At 41.5% G+C, this 20,115-nt stretch overlaps 1 protein-coding gene across 2 annotated transcripts in view; it reads right to left on the reverse strand.

The window, feature by feature from the left end:
* Positions 1-19,093, reverse strand: part of arid1ab (AT rich interactive domain 1Ab (SWI-like)) — a 48,804-nt gene extending 29,711 nt beyond the window's left edge. For both annotated transcript variants that reach the window (XR_004775867.1, XM_035525130.1), the window contains exon 1: positions 17,899-19,093. Coding sequence is in view for 1 of the 2 variants with exons in the window: in XM_035525130.1 (XP_035381023.1) it covers positions 17,899-18,801 (903 nt within the window). In the remaining variant the exon portion in view is untranslated. The remainder of the gene's footprint in view (positions 1-17,898) is intronic.
* Between the last annotated feature and the right edge of the window lie 1,022 nt (positions 19,094-20,115).

Consider the following 20,115-nt stretch of genomic DNA (forward strand, 5'->3'; position numbering starts at 1 on the left):
ATAACTTTCACCAAGATAGGAACTACACGGATGAGCCGAGTGCTTGGGTGATGCCTTCAGTACTTCTGCTAAATCATGGCAGGACAGCAAAACTGCATCTCTCCTCAGCCTCTCTGTTTATAGTTTCCTCCTTCTCCTCCATGGCATTCGGCACTCCTGCGCAAGCAAGTCACCTTCCTCTTCATATCCTCCTGTGTACTATGGCAGTTGCAGAGTTTGTCATCATGCTGACTCCTAACAGACCAAAAATGTGCCTTTTAAAAAGGCCCCTACCATGGAAAACTGAGGTTCTCACTTTATTGAAATATGGAATTTTGAAGCAACATGTAAATATTGTTAAAGTTTCAAAACACACCGTTGACTTCCCCAGTCCAAAAAGTCCATATATGGTAATGCAACTTCAAAAACAGCCTGTTTTGAAGTCTTCTCTCAAGAGAAGAAACTCATTTACATATCTCTGCCAATTCTGCCTAAAGCAGTTTAGTCCCTCCCACTTTGGCGTATTTCTGCTCTGAATGCTTTCTTAATGAGAAACAATACAGAGCAACCAATCAGAAGAGAGCTTATTTATTTCATATTCTTCTTAAAAGGCACATTAGCAGAAAGACCCTGTTCAAGTGAAAGGGATAAAGAGGCTGGAAAGCGATCTCATTAAAACCAATTATGGCTGGTTTTGGACCAAAGAAACACAAATGTCAGGAGACATCAAGAGAAAATAGAAAAGGAAAATGCAAGATACAGCCCTTTAAATAATGTTGTTAATTGGTTAAATGCATGCATGTGCAGAATTTTGTTGACGACTTGCATGTGTGACCAAACACTTTTAGAGAAAAGATTATCCCATATACATCGGCTTTCAATTTACCATTGGAGAGGTTCAGGTGGCGTTTTCTATTATGAATTGCTGATGTCATATGCAAATGAGACAAAATCCTGTAGTAGCACCACATATATCGGGCAAACGGTAAAACGCACTGACAATCCACATTTATGAATGAGGAATCGTGCTACCACAATGCTACTTGCTGTTAAATGTTGTGTTACATCTAGCAGGAGGTTTTATAAATTTGGCCCTTAAGAGTTTAGATTCATTCAATGTCAGATTTCTTTGGAGTAGCTGCGGAAGATTACACACAGAGTATTTCAATCGGGGGGTGACGGGAGAGCGAGAGCAAGCACACAGCATTCTGCTGGGCGGATATTCTGAAAACACCGGAGAACTTGGAGAACGAAGACTGGTGTGTGTGCACACGAGTGTGAACCTCACTTACAGAATGAAGACTGATGCATGTGTGAAACTCACATCAACTTTTGCCTGAGCACTGGGAGATCAATTCACCAAATTACAATGCATGAGACATAATACTCACCAACTCAAGCACTGATCACTAAAATCAAATAAAACAGATGGCATGTGTAGCATCAATGAATGAACAAACAAGTTCAGCAACTTGGCTGAATTTGACAGGCTGTTCTGAATGCACAGGTGTGTGTGTGTGTGTGTGTGTGTTTCTGCCAGAACAGTGAAATCCACCACATAGAAAAAACCCCAAAAGGGGTCCAAAAAAACAAACAAACAAACAAAAACACACCACGCAGGATGACAGGAACAAGAATCAAACAAACAAGCGAATACAAAGTTCTGCTTATTAAATGTTAAGCAGCAACTTAAAAAACAAAAATCTGACCAAGCTATAAATCACTCAATAATCCCAGTCACCTTCATCGGTGTGCTACAGGCCCTGATCACATACCACAGGAGTGCTAGGAGGTAAAGGGCCAGTGGAGTAGTTGAGGAGCACTTAGTGGATTCATTATTTGCACATGCACGCACACACAAACTAACACACAAACTAAACAGACCTCCTTACTGATGAACAGCTCCAGTGGGGAAATATCTGAGCCCAGTGATGCACTGAAACCTGCTCAAAGCCGTGAACAGCTCCGTGAGCTTCACTTGCATGCTGGGCTTTCCTGTAGCAACATGACAGGGCACATGAACGAAGGAGGGGCTCCTTCTTTCTTCTCTCCCCCACCACCCCCCAACTAATAGGGGTTTGAACCTTCTAGTGTTCAGGAAGCTGAGCCAGGTTGCTTTAACAGAAACAAGGCATCACAGTATGTAATATAAGCCATTTCTAAGAGCAAGAGTGTTTGTGTGCGCGCGCGCGCGTGTGTGTATCTTCAGACTCATGTTTTATTCACTCCTCAGTGGCACTCACACTTACCTCTCCCAGGTCACACAGACATGACTACACCACCTTAATTGCTTCTCACGATTACCATGCCGCTCCAACTCAGTTTGCGACTTCCACCGGAGTCACACACTCCCCCCCCCCCGCTTGATTCCTTGAAGAAGACCACCAGAGCTATTTATAGCTGTGAGACACAGGGCAGTCTGTCTGTGAGAGTGTAACAGGTCCCAGCTGCGTGTGTACGCATACGCATATATGTGCGCTCGTGTGTGTGTGTGTGTGTGTGTGTGTGTCTGAACTGGAGCCAGTCCTGCTCCTCCTGCAGCTTTAATAAAGAGCTCTTGGCACTGGATGAATGATAGAAGTGCACCCACAGAGTCTGGGCTGGACGTAGGAGCCTGTGCGCTGATCTTGAACCAGCTTCTCTCCAACACAAAAGACACGGTCATGGTTCTTCTGGAGTCTGATTAGCTCAAAACAGTAATGGTGACAGAGGGTAACAACTAAGCATGTAGAAGTGGAATCGACAGAACAGACATTACAATTCAGAGTGTGTCATGTGGGTCAGCTGTCCGCCGTTTTTCAGCACACCTTCTGGAATGTTTTGATTCATGACCTACCAGTCAAGTGGAAAATGGTTACAAGAAGTGTTCATGTTCTCTTATTTAAGAGTTGGAGCTGAAATTTGCTGTTCTATGGCTAATCCAGATACACTCTGGGACTTGGATGAAAGGTGATTTTTGTATAACATGGCAGCCCAGTGGAAACATGGATGTCTCCTGTTGCTAAACCCATGCTGAACATGTCACACCTGTGGCCAATGTTTTATTTCTAAAAATAAAATAAAAGTATAATACAATTTTTACACTACCAACATCAATTCAAATGAGAAAGCATATTGGACTGGCCCGCATTGGTTTGGTTTCATTTCATTTTAAACAAAGTTTTGCTTACACTGCATAAATCAGACAGCTAAAGGTTAGAACTGATGACAAGGGGGATACGCTGTTTTATTCTGTGTAAACACTTTCTTTAAAGTAATCATGGCTACATTTCCCATTCATTCTAGTGGGGGTGGATCCGGAGACATTCTCACCTGTGCCAGGTGACGGCAGCAAGTGCCTTACCGCTGCTCTGCAGCTCCTCGTCAGTTTAAACACATGCCACACGAGACAGTCGTTTAAGCCTTTGACAATCTTGCTAAATCTCCAAGAAATTCATTGCTTGGTCGCAGCACGTCGAGACGTTCTGCTGATAAATGTGGAAGCCTGGGCCTTCAGTCAGGTTCCTCTTTATTTGAGCAAAAGATTTTTAAAAGATTGGGATGTACAACAGCCATTATTTCTTCCAAAACCAAATGCGATTTAGGCCCACCGTTATTCAGGACATGTCCCAAATAAACATGAACTTGACCGTAGTGTGAGTAGGCCATCAACATCCCCAATTTTCCTCCATGTAACTGTGCTTTGTGTAATTGATGCATTGAAAATAGGAGATTGGACTGAAGGGAGAAAACCACACAAGATTGGTTTGTTTCTTCTCACTTCTATATTTTTGTTAAATAAAGCCTTTTAATGGTTTCATCTGACAATGTGCAGTGAAAACTTAAAGCTGTACAGGACAAAATGTGTTTTTTCTCCAAGTAAAAACTTCAGAGCATTTCTGCAGGTTGACTTCACTTACTTAATTCATGATCAGAGTATTAAGACACTTCTCTTGCACAATGCTGGTGTGCCAGCTACAGTAACGATCTCCTGCAGTATCACAGCACATGGCTGCAGGACAGTACTGCGACCTTAACAGGTATACTACAGTATTAAACTGCGCCTTTATAATTGGCTAGCACTGCTACACCCAGGTTAGTGAATCTGGTTCTGACCGAAAGGCCCTTGAGCACATGCACACAGACCTGCGAGAGAGGCTGACAAAACAACTAAAGTCAAATCCCCCACACACTCCGGAGCTCTGGCGTCTCTGTAGGAGAGACAGGTGTCAGGCCCACAGGGCTCACAGTAGTGACCTCTCCTCGAGCCTTGACCTCAAAACACAACAAAGTGAAACAAATTATGCAAACGGAGTCTCACTATCAATCAGCTACAGTGAGGACCGCTAATAAATGCAAGAGGCATGCTAATACTGTTGGGCGTATAAACGACTGCAGTAGTCTATTTACAAAGAGAACAACCCTTTATGAATGCATACATTATGTTGAGTGCAACAGGCTAGACTCCTCCTGATTACTCAACGCTAGCAATTAGATGCGAAATATTTCTGCTGCTAAAGCAAAGCTGATTCCAGAATATGGGAACCTGTATCAACTAGCCCCATAACCAACTGAATTAAATGACCATCGAAATCCACACATCAGCTCCTCATGCCCAAAACATGGAGGTGTACAACACATTTATTACAAAAACACCCCAGTTGCTAAAAATCTCACCTACGGGGTACTTTGTATACAAAATACACACACCTTGGGCTTCCCCTCGGCAAAAGCCGCGAGAGGAGGAAGCACTAGTCGGGCTTTTGTTCCCTGAGGAAATGCTGTTCATTTATCCTGATCGGAGGTCAGAGAGAGCAAGATCTCTCTGCAACAGAATAAAGCCTTTTTTTTTAAAAAAAAAAGCAAGAAATCCTGCTTCTATGAACGGTAACAATTAATCCGGCACACAGTCTTACAAGGTTAATAAGGGACATCATCTGGATCCATGTGTAGAACCCCTTAACAATGATATCTAAAGGCAGAGAGGGCTTTAAACATCTTAAAGCCTTACAAAAACAGAACCAAACATGTAAATAAGCGCATTGTTTTGCATCTAAACCACAGTTACACAGAAGGCCTGGTATATGAGTAAAGTGTCAGACTTCTTATGTGCCTGTATTCGGAGGCCAAAGTACGAGTCTGACCTCCCTGCTCCAGATACATTACGATGTGTTCATATTTGCTTAAGTCTTGCATTTGTTTATACCCCTGCGCATATTACCATAAAAGCCCATCCCTTTTAAACACTGAGCCAGTCAGATTCTGTCGCCGCTGCAATCCAGCCTCTCATAAGTCAGCGAGTTAGGAGAGCATCCACACACTCCCTCCCAAAAAAATAATTAATTAAGTAACTGCAATTAGCACATGGCTAATCTGCATAGAGAGAAGTCAAGCCCTCTTGGCAGAGGAGGTTCCACTAGGCAGATTGAGTCACTGCCGAGCACGTGGCAAAGAGATAGGAAGGCTTCGCAGCATGTGTGCGTGCGTGTGAAGTTTTGCTCATGTTTCCCCATTTAAAACAGTTGGCAAATAAATATAACGTCTGACAGTAACGCTCACTGAGAACATGTTCATTTTTACTGTTGGAACTTTGGAAAATGTAAAACCTTTGAGTCTCCTTGTCCACCTCAATTATTCCAAAACATACTTGAACAACATGCACCACTGTGGAGATGTAGCTCAAGTATTCTCTCCTGTCTGACCGTTTTCTTTTTCCAGAGAGACTTAGTTAACTGCTTTAGCATTCTGAAGTGAACTTCAAAGTTTCCTTTATTCATCATAAGAAAAATCACAAAAGGCATTTATCTTGACTGCAGGCCCTAGCATCACAAATCACAGATAAAAAATAATTCACTTCTCATTATTTTAAAAGGCCATTTAACTTAATTCATAAATTTCCTAAAGGATTAATTACCAAAACTACTGATTCTGAAAGAGTTTAATATTCTCTGTGAGTTTTGGTGGGGAAGGGTTGGTGAAGCAGTGTCTGATTGCAGAGACAGCACTGGCTCTTCAGAATCAGACAGATGGACGAGGGATACACGATAAACAACTGCTGCTAATTTAATCCTCCACACAGCCACGGTGCCCAGGACTATTGTTCTACCACACACACCACTATCTGGGTTTACCCCATAACAGAGCTAAGACCACCACTCACTCAGAGAATGCTCAGGCAGTTTGCTTTGCACTACTCTGAGACCAGTGCTGCCAATTCATTACAGCAGTTAATATGATTTAGGCAAAGGAAGTTTTAAGAAGACCATAAAGGCTGTGACCAGGATCAGTAAACAGGCAACACTGCTTTTCCCACCCTCATTACTCCATAACTAAGAGCTGCTTCAAAACGTCTCATCATGTGTTGCTACATGTGCCAGCCTACATGGAAAAACCCAAGGGAATTGAGACCCGACACTGACCTGGGGGCAGTATTTTAGGGAAACGGCTAAAATATACCAAGAACATAACTGCCAAAATAATTTCCATTTGCGTCCAGTTAAATATCCAACCAATATTTTTCTGTGAAGTGTTTAGTACCAGCTTTAGCCACTGCCAAATGTAATTAAGTTTTTGAGTTTTTTTATAAGTTTGACTGCTGCATTATATTTTTTATATCGTATACATTAGGTGCCTATCTAATTTCTTTGGACCTCAATCTCCACCACTATAAACAGCCAGGTCATCACTGCCAGCTTGCTTTTCTATCCTGTCCAGCTGTATGTGGAACTAGCAGGGTAAGAAACTACAGCATATCCCAAACACTCAAGTCTGTGAAGTGCTTACTGGGCTTGGATTTTCAAAGCAGAGACATCTTTATTCTCCCAGAGATCAGCCTTGCCTATGCCACACCCCTCATCTGTGCTAAGTAGTAGCACACGCACACTCACTCCTCCCAGATGTTCACCCAGCTGTTCAGAAACGTTCTAAAAGATTTGGAGTGTGTGGATATAAAACTGGGGGGGGGGGGGGGGGGGGGGAGAGAGAGAGAGAGAGAGAGAGAGAGAGAGAGATCGAGATCGATCAGCAGTGGAAATGGCTTACTTTAGCCAGCTGGGAGAAGATAGATGTTACGCATCACTCTCATCGTTGTGTTACATGGAGTGTGTGTTCGAGTACACAGCAGTTTGGCAGGGGCATTCTGCTTGGGCTAAAAATTTGGGCTCAAGCACTCAAAAAACACCTTCTAAGAGTTCTGTGCCATCCTCTGAAGTAGAAACTAACCGCTTTGAAATAACTCCGACAGCCACATGCCTGGACTGTCAACATGTCACACTGACTGGAGAGGGAGTACTGCTCGCTGCTGGCTGCTGAATGGATGACAGCCTGTCCTCCTGGCCCATCTTCCCGGCCCCTCATTTGAAATTCCCAAGGTGGAGGGGGGTGGGGGTAGCAGTTTGACTTGCCAGGCTTTCCTGACAACCATGCGAATAGAGCATGGATGAAGCACTTTTATCAGTACCATGACATCTCACCCTCGCTCTTGCGCCTACTCTGAGATTTGGCCCTGGAGCACACCTCTGCTGTGAAAACGCAGAGTGGAAGGAGAGAGGGCCTGATCAGTCAGGTGAGGGGCAACCAGGCAGACCCTGGAGCTCAGAGCGTCGGGAGCGTTGGACTGCGGGAGACAGAGAGGAGAGACTGCTATCTGCCGCAGCACTCACTAACAGTACATTCATTAGAATCTGAACATCCTGAATCCACTGTCCTCTGTGAGTGAACTACACACAACCAAGCACAATCAGTCAGAGTAGCTGTGGTTAGAGAGAAAGCATTACAAGGAGTACATTTACACATCCCACCATGGAGCTTCAATGCATAAAGTGAGGAATGTGCACCAACAGCATCTACTGCACGAGTAAGAGACATGGCCTCTCACTTGCCTGCTGACTTGATCAAAATGGAGCCAAAACAGCCTTGTTTGCCTCTGAATTTTGTTCGCAAGCCGCACTTAAACAAAATTAGAATCCCAGCATGCAAATCCCAGCGTGTTTAGGTGTATGAGAGGACCTGACGCCACAGAGCTGGTGTTTGTGTTACAGTACTGTGAGTGGTGTGAGACTGCAGTGCTGGCTGGGCGTTCCCTGCACACGCACACACACACACACAATTCTGAAGCCCTTCACAAAACAAATGACAGATACAGTCTGAACTTCATCCTTTATGTCTGTTTAGGCCTCAAATTGTGAATGGAGGGAGATGTCAGGCAGGCTAGACTGAGGGGGAAAAAAAAAAAACTGTTATGCTCTCCAGATCTACCTGGCCTGATGTAGTCCACTGTGGGAATTATTACTTTGGTGTAGTACAGCTTTAAAATGTACAATATTACTGTCATCACAAAGCTATGAAGAGAATATTTTATTCACCTTTACTTCCAAAACGTGATTTCCATTCTAAACAGTCATCCCAGGAGGTGTAATGTACAGGTCGCCGTATTTTAATCACCTGTCTTTGCAACGGTAAAGCTTCTAATCACTGCTACAATCTGAACTGCCGCCCGTCTGAAAATGCACGAAATTCCATTACCCTGCTTTTTCCCCCCCTCTTCTTTTTTTTTGTCATAAGAGGGAATGCATTTTATTTAATTTGTAAAGGGTTCTAATCAATATATTTTAGATGCTTCTTTCTCTGTGAAAGATACTATCATTTCTCCTGATTACACCTGCCCCAACAAGAAATATGAGCTTGAGAGAAAAGGGTGGAATTAAGGGATGGGCAGAACCAGCTTTTGAGATGTCTCCTACAGAACATTTTAAATGCCATATCAGACAATTCTAATAAACACATTTAAAAAAGTGCAGCCATGTCCCCATCCGCCTTCCCCAAGTCATGCTGGAGCAAAACAGAGCAAGATGCCTCTCCCATTGAACATAAGAACAGGCCAAACACCTCAATGGGCTCCATGAGGGTGCGCAACTCTGGGTCCTGGACATCCACCACAGTCTGCAGTTTAGTTCCTGTACACCTAGATCTAATTTCAGGTGCCACTGAACACCTTGGTTACATCTGGATCAGGTGTAATAGATTATGAAATTCTGTAGATCCCCAGGACCTCAGGAGCTGGGCTCCCCTGATCGAGACCAACAAAATGCTTTCCTGTACTCTTGAGTATTCTTTATGCAAGTCAGTCACATGGTTACACTGAGACACGTTGTAGCCCATATGTAGAGTAAGTAGGGAAACCTTTATAGAGAACATAGTTAAGCCACAGATAAGGTTTTGCACTGAAATGAACAAGTCTTTCAAACTCTGGACTATTTGACAGAACAGCATAAAGATCTGAACCTCTTAGTTCAAGCTTTAAATTTGGTTGCACCTCACTCTGGCCCAGTTATTTTGAAATGGGTTCAGTATGGGTATATATGAATAAGTACCTCTTGGCCCTTCTCAAATACATTTTATTAAAGCTTTAGTATGAACAATTACATTTTATTACATCATTTCCTACCCAGAGTATACCAGCTATGCATGTCTTGCATCATCAAGGTCATTGTTCTTGACATTTCGGAGACAGATCTTTAACAAACTCCAAATCTCAGGCATTTTTCAGATGAACTAGGTCGTGTTTGCTTGGAAACAATGCCTCCACTACAAGGACCAATTCAGATGAGGACACTTTCCAATATACAACATGAACTGAGATGAACAAAATACAACACAAGACATTCTACCAGAGGGTCAAGAAACTATGCATTTGATTTATTATACAAGTCATGTTAACAGACTTCATTATTAAAATTAGTCTGAATTTACAGTGAACAGTATGGGGACGGGGAACATTTACTTTGTGATCTTCAGATAATGTATAAGACAAACAAAAATAGCCTCATAAAGATCAAAGAAAAACACTGCATCAGACTTTGAGAAGATGGTAGCTTGATAATACATACCAGTCCATGATATAAAACAAATGTTTGCAAGACCTTTGCTACATACCTGGAACAATAGAAAAACATTTAGCAATATTGCTCAGCAATTTCCAAATGGACTCGAGAAATTGCAAATCCATATTTAACCGGAAACTAATGCATTAAAACGTCGCATACAACATAAGTACACAGCAAAGCATTCCAAAAAGCACAGGGAGAAAGTGTAAAACCCTCATTTTTTGCACAGAATGACTTGTATAGTCGTGAGTGTTGAAAGACAACCGTGGCTCTACAGCTGTACCGTCGTCTCCACACTGCCTTCCACTAGCACATTCAGCAATGCTTCTTCTATTCTCTCTAGGCCCCATCTAAAGGTTAATACCATTTCACCAAAAACACAGACATTATGTAAATTAAATCTACAGATGCAACCCAAAGGTTTAGAGAAGGAAATTACTATGCTAATCTGCTGCATTTTAAAAGTAAATGACAAACACACACACACACATATATATATATATATATGATTCTTAAAAATACATCTTAAATCCAACATTTCTTTGAAACAAAATCTTAAATCTTTTTTACCTGGTCAAGTAGGTTAACCCTAAGGGAGTCACGCATCTGCTCCCACAAACTGCAGTGCATTTTCCTTGCTTTAAAAGATCCGATTCAACTACTGAAGGGGTGATTATTAGCTACTGATTCATGGGGCATTTAGAAGCAAGGAGAAGTCTAACTTCTATCCAAGGCTTTTGTTGTTTGACATCCCTGGCCTAGACTACTGGTGACAGTCCTTTGATCTTATACACAAACTGGAAGCTACAATCCAAAGGAGAAAGACACAAACAGAAAAGAAACGAACAGAATGAAATAAAACATCAGAATGGGGGGAAAAAAAAGTCTCTGACTACACAGAAAACAAATTTGAAATATATAAGAAGACAAAGAAGTTATGAAAATGCTCGATATAATGATTAATATAAATGGCAAAAAGCTGAAAGGTAGTCAAAAAAATGGAAAAGAAAGAAAGAGCCAGTCTAGGTATAAGAATGAAGGAAACAAAGGTTGAAGAACTGGAGTTAGAGGAAGAGACGGTGCAGGAGTGGGCGAGCGAGGCCAGAGGAGCGCGTGGATGGCACGCGTGAGGAGGCAGTATGCACTACGCTTCAGAAGTCATCTGTGCTGGAAGCCCCGCCACTCCTGAAGAGACGGAGTGGCAGTGGCACGTGGAGCATGAGCAGGTCAGAGCGGATCCTCAGGCGTTCACCAAGAATACAAACACCCACACACACACACACCCCCATCCCAGCCCCGTCACCCACATACACAGCTGTCACCGCCAGGCAGCAAAGGATCGTTCACAACAAACCCTCCACGTACCTCCAAAAAGCCAGACGTGCACGCACACACAGAGCACGAGACAGCATGTTGGGAATCATTACTCAGCAGTGCAGTCAGCACCCTGGGGTGGCAGCAGCAGACAAACCTTCACCGATCACCTAAAGCCCACTGAGCTATAGGCACCTACATTAAGGACAGAAACCCCCTCCATGGTCAATGTTTCTAGTGAAACATGTGTACACAGACCCAATAAGAGGCTCAAGTCTCCACCCCTTTTCCTCTGAGACTCAAGTGCCTTCTTAGCACGTGTTTTTAATAAATGTATTTTATACAAAGACTGGATGGAGAGCCAACATACAGAGCAAAAGGTGCAAGCCTAGAGAGTCATTGTGAGCACGACGACCGGGTCCATGGTCGTAGGTCCAAGGCCAGTACACTGCTTCAGCCACAGGAATGTAGCGCCTTGGGTTCAGAGAGCTGCCTCGCTCTTGGTCAGCCCCTCTGGCATAGTAGCACACCTAAAATCTGTGGTAATGTATGACAACCACAGAGAATTTATGTTCAGGATTTCTAATCCATTTTATATTCAAAACAACTGGTAGTTACAATTAAATTATCCATCGAGCCAGACTTGCCAACTGTGCATCCATACTAACCAACTCAAACCAGCTAGTCCACTTATCTTTTTAAACAGCATGCATATGCTGCAATAATAGCAAATTACAGATCACTGAAAGGCAAACTACACTGGCAAGTAGGCTACACCCCACCTCACTCAATCAGTGATTTCAGTCCTGTGCATAGACCAAACAAATGAGTCCATTTAGGAATGATGCATGCATGTCTAAAATCTGCACCATCTTGAAGGAATAACTCCTCATGTTTCAAAAGTGACTCCGCACCTGCCAAAACAACTGTATCATCCTGATGCCAAAACCAAATTGTCCAGTAATTCAAAAAGTGTTTTATAATGATTAAAAATCGGCATGGGGAGATCATTATGCTTTTACCTAAACCTAAAAATGTGCCTAAAACTTACTTTACTTGAAATATTGGTTTGAATTGTAAATAACCAGACCATGTAGGATTACTCTTTATATTCACAATGAACAACCACTTCGACTAAAGAATGATGGGAGTTTGCAGTTAATGAAGATAATTGTCAAATTATGTACTGAAGAGTGACGCTAATTCAAAACAAGTCTAAAGCCCAACGAGTCCAAATCAAGACCAAATAGGAAATTGACATTAAAACATACTACACAACCATCTGAAGGTGCCAAACTTTTGTCATGCTATTTGCAGCAATTTGTTATTCGGAATTTCAAGACTACATAGCCAAATTGAAAGACAAAAGAATATCTTGAGGGGGAAAAAATATATCAGAAAAAAAACCCAACATTTTACACAATTAGAAATTATTAGATAAATTATGGACAACTTACAAATGAAGTATGATAAGTAATAAAATACACAATCTATACACAGATAAGGAAATTTGTTTGTCCAGCAAGGAATTAACATTTTGATCTTTAAAATGACTGGGTTACAATTCAGATGTAACCAGATCAGACAAGAATGGAAACAAGAACAAAAAAAATATTACCACCTTATACATTGTCCTCTTTATGACTGAATAGAAAAATGGTGAAGAAAAAAAAAACAAGCACATTTGTACAATGCACCAGTCAGAAGATAACTACAGTACATTTTGCTCCATACTAGACTGGTCTACATCACCCAAGCACCATACCATCAACATGTGACATCCTAAGCACCCATAACAAAGTGAAGTCACAAGGTCACAAAAGACCACCAAAGGAACTGCAGTCTGACATAGGACAAATAACACCAAATGGATACTACATTACTCATTATTATTATTATTATTATTATTATTATTATTATTATTATTATACATGACTTCCAAAATCTCAGAATCACTATACTGCTCACAATATATATGACATTTATCACCTGTGGCCTGTTTTATTTTTGTTGATATAGAGGTGCACACTACACAAGTGATCACAGGCTGTTATGAGGCTGTTAGAGTTCACTCAGGCCAACCATATAAGGAATGGTTATGTATTTTGTGCAACCTGACAGCCAGGTTTAATGCAAAAATACATCCACCCTCACTCATGGGCAAATAAACGACCCATGTCTATGCATACAATACAACCATGCATACATTTAGGGGTTTCTAGAGGTGTACAACACTATTCTACTCTAATAGTAATTGTTTCTACTTAGCTAAACCCATTTTTACACATCACTCAACTGTTGTCAAGAATTAAAGAATGAAAGCTAAGGAGCCTGAAACAGCAGAGGCTAAAAAAGGTCTTAATTCCCAAAAAGTCAAACCATGAATGTCACTCTCTCTTACAAACACTTTAACAAATGTCACTGACAACAGTAAGATTCACAGTTTAAAAGCTTTTATTTCCAGCTGTTAACTTCAGCTTTTCAGAAGTCATACAAAAGTATAAGATGCAAGTAATCAGAATGATAGTATAGAGCAGTAGCAGCAGTCCAGTCATTCTGCCAGAGCTTTCTATTGCATTCTGACTGGCTGCTGCTCATCACTGCTCCTTCTACCTGACGCAAAAGGTACTCACAAGACTTAACACGATTCATCGGTGAGGATTTCAAACACGTTTGAAAATATCGGAGGATCCATTACAGCTCACATAGCGGGGAAAAATTAAAAAAAAAAAAAAAAAATCACACCACCGAACCCTTCCAACTACACGTGCATCGTCATGGGTGCATGCTGCCATTTATCGCCAAGCCCAAAAATGTGTCTGCGACAGCAAAATCCAGGCTAAAATTGTGTAGTGTGCAGCAGACTTAAGGCTATACTACTGAAGATTAACTTTAAACACATTTATAAAGAAGTTAAATTTAGTTTAGTTAAGACCTGCTTTTTAGTAGCAATACCCAGATATTAGTCAAATTACTTACTCTGCTATAGTGCATTTTTAGCCAAATGTAGGATATCATTTCACTACTGTTTTAATTAAACATTGACTTGCTGCCTTTTTTTTTAGCTTTGGGAAATTTCAGTGGCATTGTAAAGGCTTTTCCATTAGTTCAACAGCATAAATGAAGTTTGTTACAAGTTTGCAGTGGGACCGAGTCAACATAACTGCAGACTTCAAGAGCAGAATTTGTCCAGAAGCCATTGTGCTCACACAGCAGCAAAAAAGTCATACAAAACTGTTTGTATAAAATGTGATGAAATATGTAAGATTCAAAAAACATCCGATTTGCTAAATTCAAATTGGGTTTTAGGTAGTCAATTACACTATCTATACATGACAGCTGATGCATCACAGTTACTTTCTCTGCTAGCCAGCTACTTAGCAAACTTGATTGTCTAGCAAGTGTTTCCTGTATAGCTCATCTTAACAGTAGTTTGAGCAGGGGGGCTGGCTGTAGGATCAATATGACTTCATACACAATCTGAATGAATTTAAGAGGTCAAAAAATCCAAGCGCACAGTTTTGCCAGGACACACCGTAGTATAATCTCCCAATGGCAAGTGCTCCCTGTTAAAAAAATAAAATAAAAAGTCTGCTCCCAAATTATGCATGTTCATTTCCAAGTTTCCATCATACTACAACTCTGAGGGGAAACTCAGTCTGAAAACATCTGTGCGAAGTATGGCCATAGGCTAATCTTCAATATATTCAGTGAACTACACTGTAGGCACATACTCAGGGTCCAGGTCAGTTAGTTTACTGGCAAGGTACTTCATTGGGGGGGGCATTTCAATTGGGTGGAGGGGAAGATTCAGGCTGCTTTCCATGTACAATTGCTACAAGAATCCTATCTGCTGATTGAAGACTGTAAAATTGCCAAAGATCATTTCAGAGCTCTCAATATTGACAAAAAAAATATATCAAACTCGTTTTAAGAAAAATGCTGCAAAAACAGTCCAAATATAGCTTGTCAAATATCTGCAATACAGCAGTGTATGGAACAAAGTCCTAAACAAGGGAATTACATTCCTGTTTTGCTGTTTAAGCACAGCAAAAATATCTTGTTTGTTAGCAACTCTTCACTTATGACTGTGAAATATACCTTAGACTAAATAATGTCTGACCTAAACTGAGTGGTTACCTTCAGATAAAGACTAACGTCTTTAGTGCAATTTAAAAAAAAAAAAAAAAAAAAAAAAAAAAAGGTTTTAACATAGGTGAAGAGACTATTTCACGGATGCTAACTAGCTACTGTTAGTCAGCAATCAGATTAAATCTTTCCAGCTCGGCTGCACTTCAGCTAACTCCCCCTTAGCAAGTTAAATAGCATCTGAGCACACACGTGTAGATAGCTGACATTTTGATAAGAAATGTGTAACTGACCCCATTAATCCGCAAATACTGTGAATTATACAAGCTTGCAACTGTACAAATAAAACATGTAGCCTAAATATCATGAAACCACAATACATTATGACACTTCTCTAGCACAACAACACAGAAAGCAACATTGCACCTTTGGATTAAATTAAAATGAAGGAGTACAACAATATCCACTCTGCACAATCACACATGACACAGGTTTGCCAATATAAAAAACAAAAAAGGCCTGAATTTGAGTTGCAACACAATGCTTCTAATGTGCTTGTGCATTTACACATGGAAAATCATTGTTGAGTTTAAGACAACTGTATGTATTTAGATTCTCAAAGACGACTACCAGAGTGAACTCTGCAATTTCAATACCTTATCAGCCTACATGGAGAGTGAACTCTTATCAGCCTACAGAGGTTGTCACAAATTGAATTTTAAAAAAGTCCTGGCTTCAGGGTGTCCCTTACACACAGCAACATCACATGAGAAAAAATAAAAAAAAATAAAATAAAACTTAGAAATGACAGTAGTAAAAAAAATAAAAAAAGTGGTGTTCTTAACATCTGAATCACAAATTAATATGTATGATACCAGTTTAAAACAAATTGGTTGATGTGTTTCTGGCAAAAAGCTAAATAACCAACACTATGCATAAATCCTACTCTGAATATTTCTAATGCAAGCCCGAGTACAAGCTTATTAGTGTTGACATGGTTACACGTTCAGAATGAGAATGCATAAGACGCACAAAGAAGTGACACTTGGCTGACATCCACATGGCTTGTAAACACAGCCTCAGTTTGTCAGAACTACAGACACGTTGAGAATAAGCTGTTCTTAGATCAGCATGCTCATATGCTGTGTAAAAAGGAACCACCACACCTAGTGCATCTAATGTCAGAATCAGAAGAAAAAGCTTTGTTTGAATCAGTAAAACATGCATCTACGTTATGAAATCAGTATTCTGTTTTTAAAAAAGATGGGAGAAGTATTAGTTTAAAAAAAATATCTGAAGGAGGCTTTACAAATTAAAATGAAGATAAGCATTATTCCTATACCAGAAAAGCCTTATATACTTTATATTATACTCTATTTCTATTACTGGGAATAGTGCTTTACATAGTCTCTCTACAAAGCAAAACTGCAGTATTGCAATAATTATCCAGATCACATACATGTTCAAGTGCCAGTTTACAGACAACGAAAGTGAATGCAGCTCAGTGTGATCAATTAAAGTGCAGATATACATAATACATACCCTTTATTCACACATACATACACACATACATACACATACATACATACATACATACTACACGCACACAGGATCATGGATAGAATTTTTTTAAATGTTATTCTATTCACAGATTGATAACTTGCCGTTTTAACTGGATCTGTGTGTGTTTTGCACATCTAACAGGCAAACCTTGTCTTAAATGTTTGTCAAGTGCAGCAGTAGCAGCAGCCCGTCAGCAGGGCTCTTTGCGCCATTACATTAGATGCAATTATAAATGGCCAAGAGCAGGAGATGTGAGCCAATCAGATTTCAGCTAGCATGTCAACCCAAGACCAACTGTCTCCTGGCTTTGACAGAAGGATTTTACCTCCATAATTCAAATCCCAAAGCAAAGCAGGCTGCATTTACTCAAATCATTGACCGTGTTTACCAGGCGACAGCGAACAGCGCTACATTACGGTGTACGCTGGCGAAACGACAATACTCAAAAGAATAAATAATGCTTATTTAAAAATCAACGGGTACTCGAGTCTACTAGCGAGAATGTTACAAACAATTCGGATATCAACGCGTCTCTCGCAAGAAAGAGTTTGGCCATTTTGTGTATCGCAGCAATGGCCCCACGTACGAATTAATTCGCCTTTATCAAACATAACGAAACAGATATATCCTGGTACGCACGTTACTTCTCAGGGCCTAAAGAGCGTTTGTTTTTAAACTATGAACATTTCAGCGTTGTTCCTAAATACTGACTGTAAGAAACTTAAGACAGAAAGCGACTGCGCAGTCTTTTTGGTGCATTCAGGTGCCTCTGCTTCACAAAATTACCATTACTTCTCAATTTCCATAAGCAAAGTCATGCCCCCTCACACCTACTCCATGCAATACAAATCAGTCTATGCAAGCATCCAGAAGTGGAGACATACAGTAAAATTACACTCTTATAGCACGTAAAAGATCCTCATATAAAATTGTGTTAGGAGGAAAACAGAGGCAGCCATTTTAGAGAAGACATAGAGAAACAATGGCAGGTCCACAGCAGTTCGCTATTCTATGCAGTACTACAGGTCTCTATAAGCTCACGTTGACTAGTCTGAACGTGGGAAAAAGTACTGAGCCTAACAAAGTTTACCTGATTTCTGTTGAGTGGTTGTCCAGTGTTTCCCGGGCTCATGGGGGGTGGATGATGGCTTCTTTGTTGCCAACCCGGATGGCCCCCACCATACTGATTACTGCTGCCCATGTCCCCTGGTCCCTTGTTAGCCCCATCCTGATTGTTATAGTCATTTGGTGGGTAATTCTGGTAGGTTCTTGTGGGGCTTGGAGAAGTCAGAAGCTGATTTAAAGTTGGGGTTGAAGTTGGCTGAGGGTTTCCCATGTTATACCTCTGGTTATTATAAGAACCGACCATTGCTGTAGTTCCTCCTGGTGGCTGCTGCTGCTTGGCTGACTGTCCCCCAGCCGGCGGAGGCTGGTTATTTCGCGGGGAATTCATGCCGTATCCTTGACCCTGATACGGTGTCCGATTCGGAAATGGACTGTAATTGTTATAGTGGTTAGGGAAGCCGTGGTCGTGTGAGTTGGGCGGGTAGGGGTCTATCATGCTCCCCGGCTGCACAGCCGGCCCCGCTGCAGCTGCCATGCCAGGGCTTTGTTGTCCGCCATGTTGATGAAAAGGGGCCCGGTTGTAGTGCTGGTAACCGTAAGGAGGTGGAGGGAAAGGACCCGAGTGGTGGTGAGCCATCCCGGGATGGTTGTTACCTTCAGGTCCCCCGGAATCATTCTGGTTATTATTATTGTTCACCCTGGACGAATTCCCGTTCCCGTTCTTCATGTCAGGATCCCCTCCTCCCCCTGCATTTCCTACATCGGCCCCGTCCTGCAGCTCTTTCTGTCCCGGAGATCCACTATCTGGTCGCGACTCCTTATTTTCCTGCTGCTTCTCTCCTGGTACCGACTCCTCCTGTGGGTCCCGATCCGGCTTTTTAAGTTCGGCGGGCGGGCTTGTGTTGAGAGTGGCGACCTGAGCGGCCATGATATCCCTCTCTCTCCCTCTCTTTCAAAGCGAGTCAGTCACAATCAAGCTCTGAGCAGCATTGAATATAAATACAATTATTTATAACAATGTACCCGTGTCCCGGATCATACCCCCTACCTCCAGACCGGATCCGGTCCTCTCTGCAGTTTCTGAGTAAAAAAGTTAGTTGAAGAATATAAATAAAGGTCCCGGGAATTAATTTAACCGACAAAATGTGGGGGGGCCTCTGTTACAGAACGACAGTATGCGCGAGAAACCGATCAAACCAGCACGAGGCTCCGCGAGACACAGCCATTTTACCGAGGCACGCAGTTAAATGCAATACCCGGGGTGGATCTTCACGTTATGCACGGATCGGGAGTGGGGAAGAAACGTCTGAAATGTAGTTAGAGCTAGCGTAGTTTCAGTTCACATATTGTAAAAGGAATAAACGCGTTTATACATCAAACTATTTGATAGCATTAAGACTGATTAACCCATGAAAAAAATACTAAATCCTCTGTTCTTATATTTGCTTACGTGTATGACACGTTTTATATATATATATATATATATATATATATATATATATATATATATATATATATATATATATATATATATATATATATATATATATATCGAATTTACAATGTATACGATGAAAAAACATAAAAGAATGACATTTTCATAATTATACCAGGGTGCTTGCTGTAGTCTCACTTATCCCTTTAAGCAGGCTGAAAGTGTACTTTTACATGTGCAGACAGAAAATTTGGGGGCTAATAACTGCAGCATAAAGCTTGATCTGTGGAGAGGAAAGCATGAAATTACAGCCTGTGCGTGCGCTTCAGAGAGAGAGAGAGAGAGAGAGAGAGAGAGAGAGAGAGAGAGATGATAGAAAGGGAAGGAGGATGGGGGATGGACTGAGAGCAGGAAGTGAAAATAAAAAAAGTGAAATGCAGTGCAAAGAGGGACGGAAAAAACCTACTTAAGCCTCAGTAAACAAATCTGCCCTACCACACCTTCAGTAAAATGAATGTGAAAATCACAATTTGTCTCAGTGCCCAAATAACTGGTTGGTTCGAATAAAGCAAACAACTAAATGAGAACAGCCATGCTCTCTCCCCCACTCTTCCAATGCGCTCTTTCGCTTCTCTCAGTCTCTACCCACCCCCTCTCATTCTCTCTGCCTGCCTGCGCTCTCCCGAGCTCGCTCGCTCGCTCGCGCTCTCTCAGCGGCGCAGCCTCAGTGCTTTGCAAAAGCAGCAGAACTTCGCTATCGGAGTGTGGGGGATGGGGCAGCGAAGCGCACGGCTCGGGCGCAGCAGC

The sequence above is a fragment of the Electrophorus electricus genome, chromosome 4, assembly GCF_013358815.1.
Source record: "Electrophorus electricus isolate fEleEle1 chromosome 4, fEleEle1.pri, whole genome shotgun sequence".
Lineage (NCBI taxonomy): Eukaryota > Metazoa > Chordata > Actinopteri > Gymnotiformes > Gymnotidae > Electrophorus > Electrophorus electricus.